This window comes from Saccostrea echinata, unplaced genomic scaffold, assembly GCF_033153115.1.
Source record: "Saccostrea echinata isolate AGI-Se365-2 ecotype Australia unplaced genomic scaffold, CSIRO_AGI_Sech_v1 ptg000003l, whole genome shotgun sequence".
Lineage (NCBI taxonomy): Eukaryota > Metazoa > Mollusca > Bivalvia > Ostreida > Ostreidae > Saccostrea > Saccostrea echinata.
In genome coordinates, this window is record NW_026889752.1 from 4284649 (window position 1) to 4304966 (window position 20318).

The window sequence follows — 20318 nt, forward strand, 5'->3', positions numbered from 1 at the left end:
AACTGCTGTTGATATCGTTGATAATGTAGACCGCTCTACACCCTTATAAATTCTCGATTTCTTGTAAGAGAGGGTAACTCAGATATTGATTAGACTAATGCGAGATAAGTTTTTAAAATAAGATGTACCTGTCACCGTCTATTCTATTAGATTAAAGGCTTATGCCACAGCTAACAAAGTATTACATAAGAATAAACTTAGATGAGCTTCTTCATTTCGGGTAGAAGATAAACCCAAGGATTTGCGATCAACAGTGTTAATGAAATTTTTTTTGTCTGGCTTTGCGTAATGTTTGGATAAGTGGGACATAAGGTTCTTTGTTCCAGGTAAGTAAAAGATAGGTATATTAGGACCTGCTGAGTAAACACAAGCTGTGATAATCTGGCCCACTAGTTAATGAGTTTGGAGGGTTTTAATTTTGTGGGTCAGTCTTGCTGGTTATGTTATAATGATCTATATGTATACTGTGGAATCTGGATTTTCTCGTCATTGATATTCTGCGGTCAAAGACTTTATTTGTGTGATAATGAGTTATTTTGGTGGAAACTTCGATATTGAGTTGAACTTGAACCAAATTTCAGACTCCTGGATTTCTTCATTCATTTGACTTATTTCAGCAGAAGTACATACTAGTAAAACTTAATAAATAAATTTACTTTTAATTTACTGGTAGGTCATTGAGGGTCATGAAAAATTCGTTGAGGAAAAGTTAAAACTTTGACATTTGCAATATGGCTTGAATTTTATTTTCTTTTTAGAAACCATGTGTAAACCTCTTAGTCATGTTAATATTTGAAGTTTGTACAAAGAATTGAATGATGTAATTTGGTTTTTTTAGATGAAAAAAGTGTATTACTAGGACCTCAGAAAGGAGCCAATGCTGGGGGACATCAGGAGAGATGGTTCTTACAAGATGTCACTATAGATGCAGGTAAAGTGTACAAGTCATGTATATCTATGCTATTTGCCAATTTATATGTCTTTGTAAGGGTTGTGTGTGCAGTGCTTACACAATTGAATCAAAGTTGGACATCTTTTTGGTGTATGGAAAGGTTTAATGAAATAATAAGAAACCTGGCTGGATCATTTATTTATTTATTTTTTATTGTATTTTTAAATGATCATGGATCATGGAATTTTTTTCATTAATTAATCTGGATATCGAACTGTAAAAAGAAATCAATTATCATTCAAAATTAATTAGATTTTACTAAAACAAACCTGTATTTGATTCATTTGTTGTAAAGAACAAATTTATCTGGAGGCCATCAATTCACCAGCATGTTTTGTTAGTGTTGATGAAAGTCAACAACCGGTTATTACTCCCACATGTATAACCAACATGATTAAATTTTGATTTCAATTTGTATACAGAACATTTAAATCATAGCTAGGAAAACAAGTTCTATTTGTTCTGCACATGAATAGAAACAAATTTCAATTATGAAACTACTAGTGCATATACATTTCAATCTGTTTGCAATTGAACTGATTTTTGTCTCTTTTTAAAATTCTGCATCGTCATGAATTTCCTAGAATTTTAATGAATGAAATCTACAATATAGGATGCTTATAACGAAATGCCAGGGACAACCGATTTTGCTTTGTTATAAATTAATGTAATTTGTTATGTCCGTTAAATTCACAAAATAGTTTTTATAAAAAGCCATGGGGAATGAAAATCACTTGGCTGTAAGTATCAATTCAGTTGTAAGTGTGCATGTTCACTATAAGCATATTTTACTGTATAATTTTCTTCATAATAAAGTATAGGTCTTAAAATTGGAGGACTTTGATGTCTTTAACTTTGAAATGAGCTATGCTTTTAATTTTTCAGATGATGCCAAGAGTCAAACTAGTCTGCTGGATTCAGAATCAACGTACTTACCTCTAGAAATTGCCTCCACCCCAAACAGACCAATGACGGCCCCGGCTGTGTCTAGTTCTGCCCCCCTTAATAACTATCCATTTTACATGCAGACTGACAATAGGCCTGCAACGTCAGCGGAAACTCGCTATGAAGTGTATGACCGTCGACCAATTAAACCTCTTAATACTGATGTGTTCAAGGGAATTAAACATAGTTTTCAAGTGTCGCCACCTACGCAATCCGGAAATGAGCCGGCTTTAGGAACGAAAAAGAAAACGCCTCCAACGGCACAGGCACATGACTATGACACAAGTCAGGAAGTGTCGCAAATTGAACAAATTTTAAATCCGCCTCCAAAGGAAAATATCCCAGTGGAGGATATATCAAAGATTAAGGATATTTCACAGGATCGCAAGTCCTCTACCAGGCGGAGTGCTTCTCAGAGAACAGAACGCAAATCGGCGCAAAGTAAAAAAGACAATGTGGATCGCAGTAGTATACCAGTGTCTAGTAAAAATAGTGCCCCTATTTCACGTACGCAGTCAGACTACACCAAAGGGCGATATGCCCCTCGCAAATATTCAGAACCTAGTGATAAAGTTTCTTCTAGAACAAGAAGGACGGATTCTAAGTCCAAGGGAAATCGAGATTCTGGAGTGTTTTCCAGACCCAGTAGTGATGCCATCCTAGACACAGGTAATTATGTTCCTCAGTGCTATTACATTATACAATCAAGACTGTGTTATCATTTTCAGGTGGGGGTGAAATAACATTTTACAACAAAATTCAAGCAATAAAATGCTAATTTAGTTTTTTTTATAATAAAGGTTGAAATTTCTGGAAACTCATCCGCTACTTTTAATAAAACAGAGGCTTTTTGGTTTTAAAATTGTCTTTATTACAGAATTGTGACTTAAATGCATGTAATTCATGAAATGGCATTATATATGTACACTGTGTGTTTGAAACTGCAGAAACCTTAATGGTACTTTGTCTATGTTTTTCCCAGAACATTTAAATGTTAAATACCTCAGAGGACTATATATGACATAAGCTCTAAACACAGTCTGGGTATTGCATGGTGTGATTGCAAACTACCGCAATGTTATCCCGCTTCAACAGGCAACTTAAGTCAGCTCTATATTTATATACATGTATATATCTCAGATTTGTCAATGTTTTATTGCTACAGACCATTTTTGGCCAATATCCAGTTTCCTTACAACACCTACACCATTTCCATTTAGTATATTATAAAGCATTTTTGTTTAACATGTTCAAAGGCTTAATACAAATAAAGACCTCAAAGACTGCTCTAAGGGTTTGTGAAATGAATCCATCAATAATGTATTGCATCAGGGATAGAAATGAGTAAATCGGAATATTGACTAGGTCAGGTTAATAGAAGGACAGATATAAAATCTTTTAAATTAGCCCACTGTCATGCCTATAGTGCAGATGTTGGTCAAAGGACAGCATTTATGGATTTCCAATCCTGGCGTGCTAAAGTTAATGATGAGATACAAGTGCAAACTGACCTTACAATCATAACATATGTAGCATCTCACCATGTATGATAATGATTTAATGTCGTGTTTTGTCATGCAATTTCGGTACACTTTATGCACTCTGTGAACAATTTGTAACAATATGACGTATGTTTGATTATATGTGATCAATTGACATCATGGTTATATAAACATGATAAAGGCTCTCCGTTATTTCTTCATCTGAAAATAGATATGACCATTTTTTTTTTCATTATTCCTATGTACTAATTCGTTTTTTTGTTTTCGGTACATAATTTATGACATTAGTAAATGTCAGACTGCTGTAGAAAGGTTTTTCCAGGAAGGGGTTGGGACTTAATTAAAATTATATTTTGACAGTTGACCTAATCAGAAATCGTCTGAAAAACAAAAGAAAAAGGATGCTGTACACAACTAGTAAGCCTTGGGAAATGGAGAATTTTCCTTTTTTCCATGTTTTCTGGGGGAGGGGGGATCCATTTTCGATCCCTTATGTAAGCAAGCTAGTAGCCAAGTTTATGCTCTATGAAATGTCAAAATTCATTTTATTGGAAGAAGGGAAAAGAGTGGGGGGGAGGGGGGGGGGGGGGCTGTTCTTAGAATACTTTGATACTGAGAGATTTGATAATAAGATGTTCATGGGTAAAACGAAGTTAACATATACATTAATACTGTTGCTTTATATTTATTCTGCTTGGGACAGAACCATTCTTTAAACTGCAAGCCGTATATTGATTATGAGAAAGATTCATGTTGAACATGTTGAAACTTGGAGATTAAGAAGAAGATAAATTATATTTTTGTTGCACTAAATGCTGCATAGTAATTTGTTGCCATTTCCTTTGAATGACTATATTGACAGTGTTGTGAGTAAATGTTTAAGATGTTAGAAATTTGGAGAGTCAAAATATCACCTGCACACTATTAATTTTCAGACATTTTTGTATATAGTTGAGAACTTAACATATTGTGAAGTGCTTACGTGTCCCCCATTTCTCAGCAGGTTTTGTAAGAAGTTTGATAAATGGAGATCTAATATGAGTTTTCAATGTTACCAACTTTATCCCAGATAACCTTGTCTTATTTATTGTCAACCATTTTTTGCATCAAGCTCACACCAAATGATTGATTGAAAACATAATTAAAAAACATATAAAATGCCTTTATAATATATTCATAATAATAAAATGATTCATTGAGATAGAAATTTGAAATATTATTTTAACTAAGATTTGAAGCATTTTCATTTGTATGACCTATTTAGCAGTGGGGGTAAGTTTTTGTCGCTCATCAAATGTAGGGCATAATATTATTATTAGGTGATATTTAAAAGCTTGCAATATCTTTGTATTTGAACAGACTGGCCCGTACCAGGCTTTATTTTTTTGGTGTAATTTTTTTTCGTGTTGTATTCTTGGTCTGAGCAGCAGGTCTGAACATAGTGAATGACTTTCATTATGGGAGACTTTTTTTTTTCAAGGTTATTATTTTCAATTACGTAACTTATGAGCAAACCGTCGGTCTGTAGTGACATCGATTAGATAGTAAACTGTCTCTTTTATCTCCAATATTGGCAATATCTCCATTTTTATGTTGGTTTATTGCACAGTCGTGTAATAAGGGACTGCAGTATATTAGAAGTAATGGCAGATGTTGCTAAGCAGTTGCAGACAGAGTTGCAATCTGTTTCCATGGAAATTTGGTGGCCTTTATTTTCATTAGTGTTTATATATGACCATGCAATTTGTTTTTTTGGAAAGTTTTCTTTGTTTTAGCTTGAATTATCAGAAATTTGAAGTTTTTCCAAATATTTTCAATTAAACCAGTGACATTTATTTAGTATAACCAACATAACACAAATATATCAAGGTACATACAAGACATATATGAATGCATTGTAAATAATGCTGGATAATGGTAAACATAGTTGTATTTTTGATACATTATCATAATAGTGGATTTTCAAAGGAATGCAAGATTTTGGGACATTTTTTTCTGTACACATAAGTTTGATATGTGTATTTTGCTTGACCAAAAAAATAAATAAATAAATAAATAAATAAATAAATAAATAAATAAAAAAAGAAAAGAAAAGATAAATTCTCCAAGGTTAATATACTTTTGATTTTTTTTGGAAATAAATTTCCAATGTAATGTTTTGATACCTTATTAAAGATATTTCTCAGGAATATCATATTTTAAGTACAACACTTGATCATTGTTTCCTGAGTAAAAATGAGATATCCCATATATGTTAAGATTTTTTAGATTTTAGTTTTTTAATTATTTTGAAACTATTTATCTACATGTATAGTGTTTCAAACTCTGGGACTTGAGATTTAACAACAAAGCAATTGTAATTAAGTAATAATAAATTTATTGTTAAATTTTCAATTCGCCAGGAAGAATTATGGTTTAAATGGGATAGGATTCTTATCAAATTCTCATAAAAAATATTGGTATTAACAGATTCCTTATCCATGCATGTAAATGATGGAAAGACAAATGCACATTTGAAAGATTTGATTTAAAAAGAAAAAAAGGGCATTCAACATGTTTTTAAAATGATTAACTTAAAAAATTCCAGTTTTCTTCATATTTTAATTGTTTTTCACAATGCCCAAGTGTTTTTCTAAGATTCTCAAAGAACTAGGTTCACTTAGGGACTTTTTTGGCATTGTGAATTCCTGAAAAATCAAAACTGCTCAGTGTTGGTTGAAAATACATTAAATTTTACTTGGACCCTTGGTGACTGCTTATCTATATTAAAAATGACATAATTTTCTCGCTAGTCCATTTATTATGACATCTTGATTGCAAAATTATTGTCAAATCCTAAAGATCTTTTCAAAAATGGCCAAAAGTTTTAAGTTGTGCATTTTTCAATAGTTTGCATACAGCCCAACCATGTCCACTTATATAATGAAAGAACTGCCTCAGAAGATTTTAATCTATGTTTTATTTTTAGATCGAGGGGTGGGCTCATATTATTTGAATTCTTTGCTGAAGGTACTTAAATACACCAATTTTCTTCAAAATTCAAGAACATCGCAATTTCACAAAGCCTGTTTTTCAATACCTGGACTAGCTCTCAGAGAAACAATTTTTTTGGAAGTGAAAGCACTAAGTCTCTACTTAATATTGATGTTTGAAATGGGACATTGGGACTTTGTCAATTCATTGGTATATTGGTAGGGCCATTTTATAGATAAAGTGAACCTTGCTCTTTATCAATTACATTACATGCACACAGAGCTCCTTCTCAGATTATTGGTGCAATTAGGTCATTTAACACATAACCATTTCCATATTAAGTTCATGATTATAGCTTTTAAGGGTATAGCGTCATATCAAATGTTTTTAATCTTAAAATCAGACCACTCTTGATACAATTAGGTAAGGCACAAAAATACAGTCATGTTACAGAACTATATTCTACATAAGGCCAAGAACCTTGTTAACAAACTTTAAGGCTATTTAATTGGATAATCTTTGGTTTTATAACAGAAATGTGTGGATTAACTTCAAAGAGTCTCTTTAGGGTATATGATACTTGTAAACATCAAAGTTCATTTTAAGTCAGTTTTAAATTTACCAGTCTGGCTTTTATTTAATCAGGATTGAAAGATTTAAATTTTGAATATATAAAAATGGTGATGATGTCTCTTTTATGTGTGTCAGTTTATTTGTACCTGTCATTTCATTGTTAAGGATTGTTTTTTAAATAACCTTAATCATGATTAAAGTCCCCTTAATCCTAGAGCTCTGGTGTAACTGTGTTTTGTAGTTGTTGTTTTGACCATGTCAATATGCCTTCTTATTGCAACCTTTCTAGACAGGATTGCATTTTTTTAATAAGCACTATCAACACCTAAGGAAAGAATTTCTAATTCACATCTAGTGATAAAAGTAAAATTGTATATGGAATTTTTATTGTGGGAAGTGTTTGAGGACAATGTGATGTTTTAGTGTCCTTTGGATATCTTGAATTTCAATCTGTTGTTTGACAACTTCAGTTGGCAATGCCTTGGTATAATAAAACTGTCAGAGGTAGGAACTGACTCTAATTATTCCACAGCACATACAACAAAACAGATCTTTTTTATGTGTTCTTATGATCATGTTAAATAAATTTACCCCATACAATGAATCTGTACTATGAAATAGTAAATACTCTGATGCAATGATTGTCCAGTGTGTACAAGGTTTTGTTAATTAACATGGTTAAGATATGAGAATCCACTGAATTTCAAATGATTTAAACATGTTAAATGAAGAAGATTAAATGATGTGTTGAGCTTTTTTAAAAGTATTATGATTTTCTTTCAGACCACAGGGCAGCAACTTTAATACAAGCAACATGGCGAGGATTCTGGGCTCGGGAGCACAACCCAGAAGTTGTGTCAGTACGCAAGGAGATCCGAGCTCGCCGCGCAGAGGATCACATAGTGGTGCTTAGGTCTGAGCTAGATAGGTACGGAATATCTTACATTTCTTGGGATCTGTTTTAATTAGAGATGAAAGATCTGAAATATCCTTTGTTCATTTCCTGGGATCAGTTTTATAAATCAAGCTAGCTGTCAAATACATTTTCCCATATAACATTTCCTGTTAGGAGAGCAATTTCAGGATGGGGAATTTGTAATAGTATATAATAAATTAATGATAAATATTCCTTTTGGAAGGCAACATGTTTGCTGAAAACAATTCAGGGACTTGTATTTTATGATCCTGAGATTAATAGTTTAATATTGTAATTGTAGTGTCGATGTGTTTATAGTATAGTACATTGGCATGAATTTTCCTTCATGACTTTCTAAATGATAGTACATGAATTTTTATACATATTTACAGGCAGAGGAAGTTGTATGATGAAGAACGACATTTGAGAGGACTACAAATGGAAGCCATCCGCTGTTTGTGGAAGGAAGTTCAATCCCTCCAAAGCTGGAAGTCCGAGGTCCTCAACTCCCAACAGTTCAGAAACACTATGGATTCTAGTCACCATGACGATAGTTATAACTACAGTCAGGAGATCCAGAATACCCTCGAGAGGGTAGACGGTCGTCGTGGTGACAGTGGGAGGATGGGGTCATTGTCCTCGGTGGAGGAGGAGAGACAGAGGGAGTTAGAGAGGACCTGTGCTAGTCTGCAGAATCAGGTACCATATATACCCAGACATAAAACTTTGCTCAACATTGTAACTTCTTAATACGAAAAGGATATATATTGAATATGGCAGTGCATGTTTCAGTTTGTGTATATGAAGGCTAGTGTGTGTACATGCTGACATTAATTTCAAATTCCAAAAGGACATTCTGCACTACCTACAAATGTACATGCCCTTCTTTAAATTTATTCATATAAAGACAGAATTGAATATTTGATAAATTTAATGCTCTTTTAAATTCAAAGGATAGATCTATCTTTTTTAACTGTCAGTTTAACAATTACACAAATCAATACTGAAGATATGTATTACCCAGTTACTACATTTGTATTTTTGTTTTGTAGGTGGCACAGCTCTCTCAGGCTCTACAGTCAGTTTCTAGTGTTGTGTTCCAAAGTGGCATTATGACAGCAGGCATGGACTCCATCAATAATGGTTAGTATGAGAGTGATCGGCTTGGGATTTATAGCTCAGAATAGATGTCCCATTTAAAGTTCTAAATGTGTTGAAGTGAATTTACTTTGAGTGTCCATTTTGATCTCCACTTAAAATTCTTTATTACAGATGCAGAACAGACATTGTTAGTCACAGGGTATGAGGAGGATGAAAGCTCCAGTTGTGAAGAGACCAGTTATACTGGTTCTAGATGGGGTATAATTTTTGGTTTCCTTAAAAAAAAATAGTTATGCACGAAAAAAATCTATTGGAGTTCTTCCATGCATTGTTATGTGATAGAATTAAAAGCTTAAAACAAGTGCCAGATATAAAAAGATCCTTATCAATGAAGTATTATAGTAACATGATTTTCCGAGTACTTTTACAATGTTTCTTTTTCATTTTAGCAACAGTCCCCCATTCCCTCTCTCCCTACCCTTCAGAGGAGGAGGAACAGTACTTTTACTCCTTCCCTCAGTTAGGCTGCCCCACTCCTCCCAGAAACCTGCATATGGATCACAAGGGAGAAAACTCCATTGTCCTGTCCTGGGGTCCCTCTAAAATCTTAGACTCTTCATATAAAGAAGTCAATAAACCACTTCTTGGTATGTACACAAGAGCTAAATATAAAAAAGAGAATTTTCTGTGTCATCTTTTTGCACAAATCTTTAATGTTTGTAAAGGGAAAGTCAGAATGTGTGGTATGAAAAAATGATGCAATACTAAGGGGATCTTGGGATAATGCATAGACTTTTATTGCTTTTCAGGATACAGAGTATATGTGGATGACAAACCAGTAGCCATGATTAATGGTTTGGCTGCCCTTGTCCATGGCCTCAACCCTGAGTTAACATACAAGTGAGTGCTAGAAAAATTCAATGTTTAAAAAGCATAAAATCAACATGATATTGAATTTTGTTCACCTTTAGTAAGTGACAAGTAAGTTTAATGTAACAGTTTTTGGTCAGTGTTGGTAACAAATTCGAATCTCTCTTATAGGATATATGTGAAGGCCGTGTCCTCTCTTGGAGAGTCCAACTCCTCAGACATTTTGATGGCTGCCCTGTCCCAAGCCACACGTAAACGTGCCTCTAGTACAGACAGTAACAGAACAGACAGTGATCACGATTCTACAGAAAGTTCAGACATTGCACGTCGACGGAAGGACAATCATCAGCGACAGAAACGGAGAATTAAATCTCCTCGCCAAGACAAGAGACAGTCGAGTAGAAAAGGATCCAGTGCAAGTGATCAAGACAGACCTTCTTCTAGGTCAGAGAAATCAAAGTCAGTTAACAGCACAGAGGGTGTATTCAAACAGCCAAAAATTCACATGAGACCAAGAAGTAGGGAATCAACTCTGCATGCAGAGGCTCAGTGTTCGGAATCTGCCCAAAGCCTGCCACAACCAAGTGAGTCAAAAAGGTCACCTCAGCCAGGAAGTCAGAGCAAAGGACCATCTACCTCGCAATTGTCAGAGACTTTTACTGTTGAGTCATCAGAGTCCCTACTGATGGCCATCACAAGAGCTCAAAGTAGCCTTGGGATGCAGGAATCAAATGAACAGTCAGTGAAAACCCATAGAAGAAAACGTAGCAAAGACTTAAAAGCATCTGACTTACAAGATGAGGATGTAAATCAGAATCAAGCAAGTCCAAGTGCAGGAAGTGTTAGTTCACATTCTTATAATATTGTAGAACAGCTCTCCAAAATTTCAAGTGACAAAGACAATGTGAATAAGAGTGAGGATATTCCTAGAGAAAAAACACAAACACACCGGAGAACTAGGAGTAAAGACTATGAGTGGAGGAAAGATATAGATGTGTCTGGTCACACCAAGGAACCGGAGAGGAGAGAAGTGAAGAAGGCTTGGGTGAAGGACTCTCCCACTGGTGAAGTACATGGAATTCCTATCATTGATGCTAGTAAAAGACATTCTTCAGGTAGCAGACCGAGTAGCCCTGCACCTTCAGATGCTTCAGAGAAGTCGGAAAAGAAGAGGACAGTGGCAGAACTTCTGGAGAAATTCTCAAGCAAGAGCAGTGCAAATTTTGGTACTAATTCATTAGGGACAGAAGGCAGTGATCAACATGCTGGTTTGCCTCCTAGGTCACGAAGGACAAATAGCAATGAAGACGTGAGTGAAAGTAGGAGAACTCCTACCAAAAACATGTCTCCATCTGGCAATGAAAGGCGAAGAACTCCGTCCAATGGATCAGAGAGTGATGTGTCAGAAATTTCTAGTTCCTCTGCTGCAAGGCAGCTAGACATGGACAAGAAACCAGGAAACACAGGGATAACTAAACTGTTACAGAAGCTTCAGAACTTTTCCAAAAGCCAAGAGGAATCCATTCAAAGTCGGGCCCAGAAAATGAAGAAAAAATCCACATCGGAAAGCCCAGGAATCGAGGAGGAGCATCGTCGACCGAGGAGGATAAGTGGGGGGAGTGAAGGGGATTCAGTTTCAGAAAGGACAGTTCATCAGAGCGATAGTTCCTCCCAGTCAGATGATCCACAACTGAATAGAAAACCTTATAAGACCCACAAAAGGTAGACAACTGAAGACCAGGATGACTCGTAGTTCTCTCCCTTAGATACTTCTGTAGTAATTCTACTCGCACTATCCTTTATTTAAAGAAAAAAACTTCAAATTTATAATGCATGTGCTCTGAAAAAATACTGCCTTTGTAGATGACTTTAACACTTATTAGAACATTTTTGTAGTCATTTCTACTTTATTTTCTAGATAAATTTTTATTTATGTAGCTGTTTCTACTGTATTTCTTAGATAAAGTTTCTTTCTCTCTTTTTGTTGTTTGTTTCTGTCTGATCTTGTAGTTTGTTCAGGATAAAATGTATTTATTATGATACAAAACTATTTCATGTCAAAGTGAAGTTGGGATTGTCTGCCCTCATACAACAATGCAGATGTGAAATTGCCTTAATGTTGGGGGTAAAAATTCTTCATAGATAAACTATATACCCTCAGGGAGCAGTCTTTCAAGGAAGCCTTTTAAAATATTAAATTATTTATAGATTGTTGAAATATGTACAGAAAGTGAATTCTTAATCTTTTTAAGGTCTAAAAATAGATTGAAAATAGTTTATGTATAAAACCCTGAAGCTGTTGTTCATCTAAAAGTAAAATATAAGATTCCTTTATCTGTTCATCTAGTGACAAAATGTTTTATTTATCAATACTACAATTCATATCATCTTATTCATAATGGAAATCTTGAATTGGATAACTTTTATATAAACTAACAATTTCAATTTTTTTCTCCTGTGTTGTCTTAAAATAGTGCATCAATGATTAATTCTTGCAGCTGCACAATATTGTCAATTACATATATTGTCCTCTGTTGACCCTTGACCTTTGTTTGTTTTACCTCTATAGATCTGGCTCAGACCAGAAAGTGAATGTCTCTCGGCACCGCCAATCATCTGCACCTTCCACCCCCTCGCATCACTCTGCCCACAGTAGCCGTGGTAACCAGTTTGATGACTACACACCAAGACCAGGGTCCAATGTCAAACGCACTGCTTCATTCCATGGTGTGACTCCTTCACCCCAGAAGGAGGTTCAACCAAGAAGGAGTGGTTCAGATGTATGTATTAAATTACATATGTACCAAAGTATATCCTTTAGAATTTTTAATTTTAGTCAATAAATTTATGCTTTAAGGTCAGGCAATTTAATTTTATTTGAAGTTAGGTAAAAGTATGAACTATTTACTTAAAAGAATGGATCATCAATGCATGATAATAATCTATAGTACTTACTAATAATGCTAACTCACGAGTTCCCTTAAAGAATGACTTATTAAAAATTTAGCATTTTCTGTTGGGTCATGCAACTCTTTCATTGTTTTATGTTTTTCAGTGCTAATTATGACATGAATATTATTTGGATTGTAGGAAAACTTGTATGATAAAATGCAACAACAGTCCACGGTATGTATCTCTAGATCATTCATCTGTTCACTGTGTTTCATCTCTCTAGCTGTAGGCTTTTTCATTAGCACTCTTTAGTTCAGATCTCTTGGTTGGCATCCATTTGTATTCATAATCATTTCCATTTATCTGAGTTATTAAATTTTGAGTGAATTGATATTGTTATTGAAATTGCTTTGTGGCAATAGCATTTGCATTATCATTAGTTGGATTCATATAGGAAACTGCTTTAGTAAAGACTGCATTTCAACAAACTAACAATGTTAATGTGATGGCAAATTAATTGTAGAACACAAATGGACAATTTATCCAGAAGTTGAAAGATAGCTATAATGAAGATAGTGCATTAAACTTCATACAGGACAGAAGAGACTGTGTGTTATAAAGTCTAATTGTTTTCTTTTATTAGGAATTTTCAACTCATTTACTCATTTCATCATCAGCTCATTTTCAACTCATCACAGACCAAGGTACATCTTGCCTGTCACAGTGTCATGCAGTTTCTGTCTTTTAAATTGATGTAATCACCATACATCTTCGTGTTCTCACACATTTTTTAATGTCTTGTAAGATGTGTTCATCTAGTATATATGCATGAATTTTGACCTCCTTTTAACTTGGAATTTTTCTCTCTCTCTCTCTCTCTCCCCCCCCCCCCCCCCCCATTTTTATTTTAAATGGAAAGAATGAAAAATCTATGCTTTTTTCATTAAAATGAGAAAAATACATTGTAAGTTTGCTGATTTCTCTTTTAGAAAAATGTTACATGCAAGAAAAAATAACCCTCTTTTCCCATACAATGTTGTTTAATTTTCATAGTCCTTCTGTTCAGTCATATAAAATGCTGCTTAAATGTATTTGATTTTCCAAAAGAAATGTATTTTATAAATAAAATGCAAACAATATTAGCATAGCGTATGGGGCAAAATAGAACAGAAAAAGTCACTTTAACTTGACAGATTTATAAAGGAATAATAAGACATTATCCAAGTATGAATTATCTCTCTTATCTGAATATCAATGAACCTTGGCCATTAAAAATCTATGTATATGGTTATATCTCCATAATCTTGAAATGAGGTTACTTTCACATTTTTTAAAATTTTATTTCTTTATTTTATTTATTTATAATTCTTTTTTTTTTCTTTGCCTTTCTGTTGCTGCAAACTTTTCCTGAAAAAGATAGGAATTTTCATATCTGTTCTCACCTTTCACAAGGCTTTTTAACCAAAAAGCCTGTTCATGTTTGCACGCTTCTCTCCCCTTTTTGACATTCATCCAAAATAGACAACCCCCCTGTGTCTTGCTAATGTTATTTTTGTTTATTTTTTGTGATCAGGAATAAACAAGAAATTCACACAATTGGTATCAGGTATAGCATGCTGAAATTGCACTGTTTGCAACTTTGCTTTCTTTGCAGTTTTGATGTTCAATTTTATAAGTAGCAATCCAATCCACTCTGTAGTTTTCTTGCTTTTTTGAAATCAAAGTAAGCTTATAGCTGCACAAAACAAAATAGAACTGACTTTGTTTGTAGTCTTTAAGCATTGAAGACAATTATAATTGCAATTAGTATTGTTCCAATATAAGTTTTTAAGTATACATAGTGTTTTTATTCATAGTTTATAAAATAGAAATTAAGAAATGAAAACTACAGTATTATTTGGATTGCTCTGAACTCTGTTTCTGAAGGAACATGCAAAATGTGTATAGATGGTTATTTATTTACCTAGGTAAATAAATTTGTTTCTTCAGAAATGGGTTCATACTTTTATTGGAAATGTGTGCAGTTTGCTAGAGTTAAAAAATTAATTGATCACTGTACACAGGAGTTTTAATTGCTTCTGTTTTGCTCACTTAGCAAAATTTAAAATATGTAATCTATTTGATTTATCTCTTCAATACCATTTTATGATACAGTAGTTACTTTATAGGCCAATAAATACTTTGTAGTTCCTATTAGAGAGAGAAAATAGGAAGTAATGTAGATGCTTTGAACGTATAAACTAGGTCATTTGTATAGAGAGATGAAAGGAAAAACTAGAATGCTTTTTTTTCAGTCAAAAATATTTATACACAGTAAAATTTCCTCTTTATTCTTTAAAAGTATTTCTTAACACATTTTTTGTTTATTTTTTAAAATTATTTTTTATGTAATTTTTATTAATTCATTTATTTATTTTTGGCAGAAAAAATATTTTTTATAAACTAATAGAATATTTGGGTAGGTAATCATTAATTAGCTTATTTCTTAAAAGATCATAAATTCATACTTTTAATTAAAAATATGTTTTGAGGAAATAAAAATATGAAGATATCATGTGTGGAAATTGGTATGAAACTAATGCTTGAATGAAAGTAGATATTAAAGTCACAGGAAAGAAGCTAAATTCTTTATTTGTGATTTAAATCTTTTTTTAAAGGGATGGATTCATTTTGACCAGAAAAAAAGGTTATGATATAATTTAAGTTTTTAAAAGTAAAGTTTTGGGTGCTACAGTCCCTGAAACGTTCTACTTTCCCACTTGAACGGTGAGCGAACGGTGAACGAACGCTGAACGAACGCAGAGCGAACGGTGAGTGAACGATGTGTGAACGCTGAACGCAACTTGGTGAACGATGTGTGAACGCTGAACGGTGAGCGAACGCAGAACGCGAACGGAGCGCAAACGCGAGCGCAAAGTGAACGGTGAACGAACGGTGAACGCAAGATGAACGATTTATTCGGAATGCCTCTGATCTTTCCCTTGCATTGAAACTATTCTATTGTATTCTAATGCCTGGTGCTAAATAAATAAATAAATAAATAATAAATAAACAAATCAGTGAAAATTGTCCTATGAAAGATGATACATGCACATTAAGTAAAATTATTAATTTAAGTTCCTTACAATATTTTCTGCACATATGTACGATGTTTAAATTCAACTTTTTGATAATACGATTTTTATCGCTGTAAAACATTGTAATTGTTACCGAACGCTGTGTTATAACAGATGAAATTAATCTAGTTGTAAAATAAATATGTTTATTCTTATTTTATATATAAAACCATTACAAATAATGTGGATTTTAGAAGAGAAAACTACGGACTTATAGAATGAATTACAATGGTTTTAACAACCATACAAGGCGATTCCGTGTAAAATAATAAGAAAAAAAAAATATTTTACAAAGGTATGTGGACGTATTGCATAAATACACTCGTATTTTAAAATTTTAATGCAATAATATATTTATGTGTCAGTTTTATTTTTATGATGATTTATTAAGCAGACTTCTACATGTATCTGTAGACATTTCCCGACCGTGATTATACTCGGACAAGATGATACAAAGAGGCAATCATACTATTTGTTATATATTAAATTTTCACAACTTGATATTTAAGTAATATGCTGTCATAGTTTTTATTAAACAGACAAATGAGAGAGAGAGTGAGAGAGAGATTCGGTTTTACCCCCCCCCCCCATTTTCTCAAATGTTTGTACCTATATCAAACAAAAATTCTTATTTTTTTCTAAATATATCAGGCAGTGAAAGTAACCATTTTTTAAATCAACAAATGCATTTGTTTTACAGTCATAATCGGTTTTTATTTTCCTGCTTCAAGTTCACACGAAGTCCACGTGCATGACCTGTCAATCAAAATCATTCGACACTGTGCAGGTGTGAAAGTCTCGTCACACCGAAGGCAAACTGTTAGTATTTCCAAGAAGTTTTAACATTTTTTCTTATCATTTTAAGATCTGATTCCAACATTTCTAAAAATAAATAGATAAATAAATAAATAAATAAAATACATCGGGAATAAATACTTGGAATAATTAAGCCGCTTGAATTTGAAACATACTCCCTGCCAATTTAAAATATCACCGCCGGCACATGTATATTTTGAACTACTATTGTTTAATGACTTTGTTTAGATGCATGTTTGTTTGCTACAAAACACATTAACTTCTTTTTAAATGTTAATTAAAATATACTGGAAATACTAACTAAGTAACCGATTTAGGGGAAAGGGGGGGGGGGGGCTCTTAATAATATCAAATGACAAACATTTAAAGTTACGATGAAAAATATCATTACTGGAGAATCACTTTGGTTACATAAATGATAATCATGTTATAAAGGCATTTCTCTCTCTCTAATTAAAGACTTTATATATGTAAAGTTGAAAAAAAAACTCTTTAATGTATTGCATTTTAAACAAATATTTTTTTAAACCACACTATCAATTTAATTCGCTCTAAAGATATTTAATTAACTGGATATCCTCAGCACTGTTTATCATTCTCAGAAAAAGTTCTAACATGTATTTCTGTATTATTTAAAAAAAAATGTGATAGAAATAAATATTTTTGTATTTTTGCTGCAGTTGGTAAATTATTTGACTTCGATTATTTTCTATCTATCAACGATTTGTCGTCCTTAACGTAACAACAAAATGTTGCAGTGCTCGAAGTATCAGTATTTTGCCCGTATTTAAATTTAATTTTTCAGCATCGTTCTACTTATAACAACATTTATTTTCCAGATAAATTTTATTAATAACCTAACAGCTAAGTTAGAATAATAAAAATTAATTTTGTAGATTTTTTTCCCATGAAATAATGATTCTTTAAACACGGTATGTTATTTATTAAATTCAAAACCTGTAAATCCTTACTTAAAAAAGATAAGTCCTTTCACTTCGGAATTCCGAATGACACTGAAGACTGAACGATAGATGAACGCTGAACGCAAGGTGAACGCAAAGTGAACGAACGAAGAGCGAACGGTGAACGCTTTGTGAACGGTGAACGCGAGCGCACGGTGAACGCTGAACGCAAAACTGTGAACGGAGAGCGAACGGTGAACGCACGGTGAACGCACGCTGAACGAACGGTGAACGAACGGTGAGCGAACGGAAAAATGGGAAAGTAGAACGTTTCAGGGACTGTAACAGAAAAGTTAATATTCTTGGGGGGAAATTTTTGATCTTGCAGGTTAAAAGATCGAGAAAAGTCAATTTAGGACCAGAAAAAATTTAAAGGAATATTTTCTCAGTATGCATAAAAAAAAATATTTAAAAATTTTAAAATTTCAAAAAAAAAAAAAAATCTTTTATTGAGGTGCATATTAATTTGCAGTGTATGATTTATTCAGAGGGCAATAATTTTTTTCTTCTTCTTCAGGACATGTTAATGGCAGGAATGTTTAATAGAAAGCAAAAACAAGAAAAACAAAGTGGTGTAAATGTTCAACATATTCCAATTCTCTCTGGAGCCAAACTACAGAAACAGCAGAAACCACCTTGATTAAGAAAAGAACAATTGTCACTGTGTGAACTGAACACATGATCACTGATATAAGATTTCATTCATGTGCCATGGGTAGAAGCACTTGGCAAGCAAGGAGGTCAAACATTCTCAGTCTTATTACAAGGGCACACCTTGCTAATGTGTTAAGATGAACTGTGGGCCCAGCAGCCCAATTTAAAAAAGACTAATGGTTTGAAATTTTTCTTAAACCTCAGAATCTGAAGATTGAAGGGAAAAAAGTTCTTAAAAGATGCATACACTTTCTGTTTCCTAATCTTTGAAGTCAAAATGCTTTATACATGTACATTATAATAAATAAATGTGTGTATATTTTTGAAACAAGTGAAAGAATTACTACACAATGTTCTTGAAACATTTTTTTGTAATTATTGTTTTGTGTTCATTATGTTTAATTGTGTAAACAGAGCAGGATTTTTTGACATGATTTGATATGCCTTCCTTTTATGTGCTTTTTTTATTTATGAGTATCTGCAATTACAGTCAAACTTTGTCATCTTGAACTCAAACTCAATGGAACAAGATAAAACTGAGAAATGTCAGAAGATTTGAGATTTTAAGGTTAAAATACAAAAAAAAAAAAAAAAATTGGACTTCAAACTCATTTGACATATCCACAGTATTGCAGATACCAACATTGGGAAAACCAGTTCAGCTTTATCATATTTAGCAAAAATAGATAATTCTACAGTTCAATTTGACGCTTTTATCATGTGAGTACAGAGAATTAATGTATTGAATTGTGAAGTTGGAAATTCACAGTAAAAAAGCTTGATACTATCAGAGTATGGATGTTGGCCTGTACAATATTGTATGGTGATTACAGATTCAGGAAAGTTATCACTGCCTCTTAGTTGATTTTTTTTAATTTAAGATTTTTTTCTTTTCTTTTTTTTTTTTGAAATTGCTAGAATGCATTATTGAGGGAATGTCTCGCTTGCATTATTATTTTAGGATTGCAATGACTATAGTGTGCTTTCAAAGTATTTTGTTTTTATAAATTTTAATAAGCTTTTTAAGTAATATGTTTCAGTCATTTTGTATCATATATTGTATATTAAGCACTAATATTGTATGCTATGTTTGATCAACTGACGGTATGTAAACAAATATTTTAGTTTATATATTCATATACCAGTCTACTTTTTCATAAACTTTGTCCCAAATTTGTAAGTTCTTGTCATTCAGACTTCTATGTAATTTTATGTCACAAATAACCATTAAGGACACTATACTATCAATGTTATATGATTTAAAAGCCCATTCTGTTAAGGCAACTTTACAAAATGTTGAGTAACTATTCCTCTGTGTGGTTATTGTGATATATTAATTCTGTGATATCAAAAACTGTTCTGTTGTAAAACGAGTTTTGTGTATCGTATATTTTCATATTTACAAAAAATTAGGAACCTCTTTATTTAATGGAGTCATGTTGGCAAGTAGGCTGCATACTTTTCACAGAAATTATTATTATGCTATTTTTGAATTTGGAAATATACATTTCCATAATTTTCTATTATTTGTTTCAAATATTTGTTAATTGTTATTTGCACAAAGCAAATACATAGGCAAGTTCCATAACTGTTACTTGCGAAATTATTGACTTAAAGGAAGTCTGATTTAAGAAAGCCATTTTCAGAATACTGTACAATTAGCACAGTAAGGGCTAGAAACTAGCAGAAACATTATTTCATCTTCCTTTCCAAAGTTGTTTAAAAATATTTTGATAAGCAAAGTATTAGTGTAAATAACCAACACAACAGAATTGTGTTTCTTTTGTGGAAAAAGTTCAATATTGTATGTGAATGTCTAGATGTATGAAATGCATTTATTGATGATCTATCTACGTACTGTGTATGTCACTATTTTGTCAATTTCTGATGAAACAAACGGAGAGTTTATTACATTGTACGCTTAACAATAAATATACGAAATTGGAAATATTTTTAAATTGATTTTTCATAAGGAATTCAACATCACAGGTAGAATCTTTCAGTGGAATGAATAGTCACTGCCAAAGCTGAAGGTTTGATGATAAA

The 20318-nt window shown here is 32.8% G+C and overlaps 1 protein-coding gene across 2 annotated transcripts in view; it reads left to right on the forward strand.

Moving 5' to 3' along the window:
• LOC133178525 (uncharacterized) overlaps positions 1-20220 on the forward strand; it is a 46180-nt gene extending 25960 nt beyond the window's left edge. For both annotated transcript variants that reach the window (XM_061313215.1, XM_061313216.1), the window contains exons 5-16: positions 839-931; positions 1838-2566; positions 7729-7873; positions 8254-8560; positions 8914-9004; positions 9134-9220; positions 9412-9609; positions 9772-9862; positions 10004-11554; positions 12402-12612; positions 12923-12958; positions 18136-20220. In XM_061313215.1, the coding sequence (XP_061169199.1) occupies positions 839-931; positions 1838-2566; positions 7729-7873; positions 8254-8560; positions 8914-9004; positions 9134-9220; positions 9412-9609; positions 9772-9862; positions 10004-11554; positions 12402-12612; positions 12923-12958; positions 18136-18258 (3662 nt within the window). In that variant the 3' untranslated portion in view covers positions 18259-20220. The remainder of the gene's footprint in view (positions 1-838; positions 932-1837; positions 2567-7728; positions 7874-8253; positions 8561-8913; positions 9005-9133; positions 9221-9411; positions 9610-9771; positions 9863-10003; positions 11555-12401; positions 12613-12922; positions 12959-18135) is intronic.
• The last annotated feature ends 98 nt before the right edge of the window (positions 20221-20318 follow it).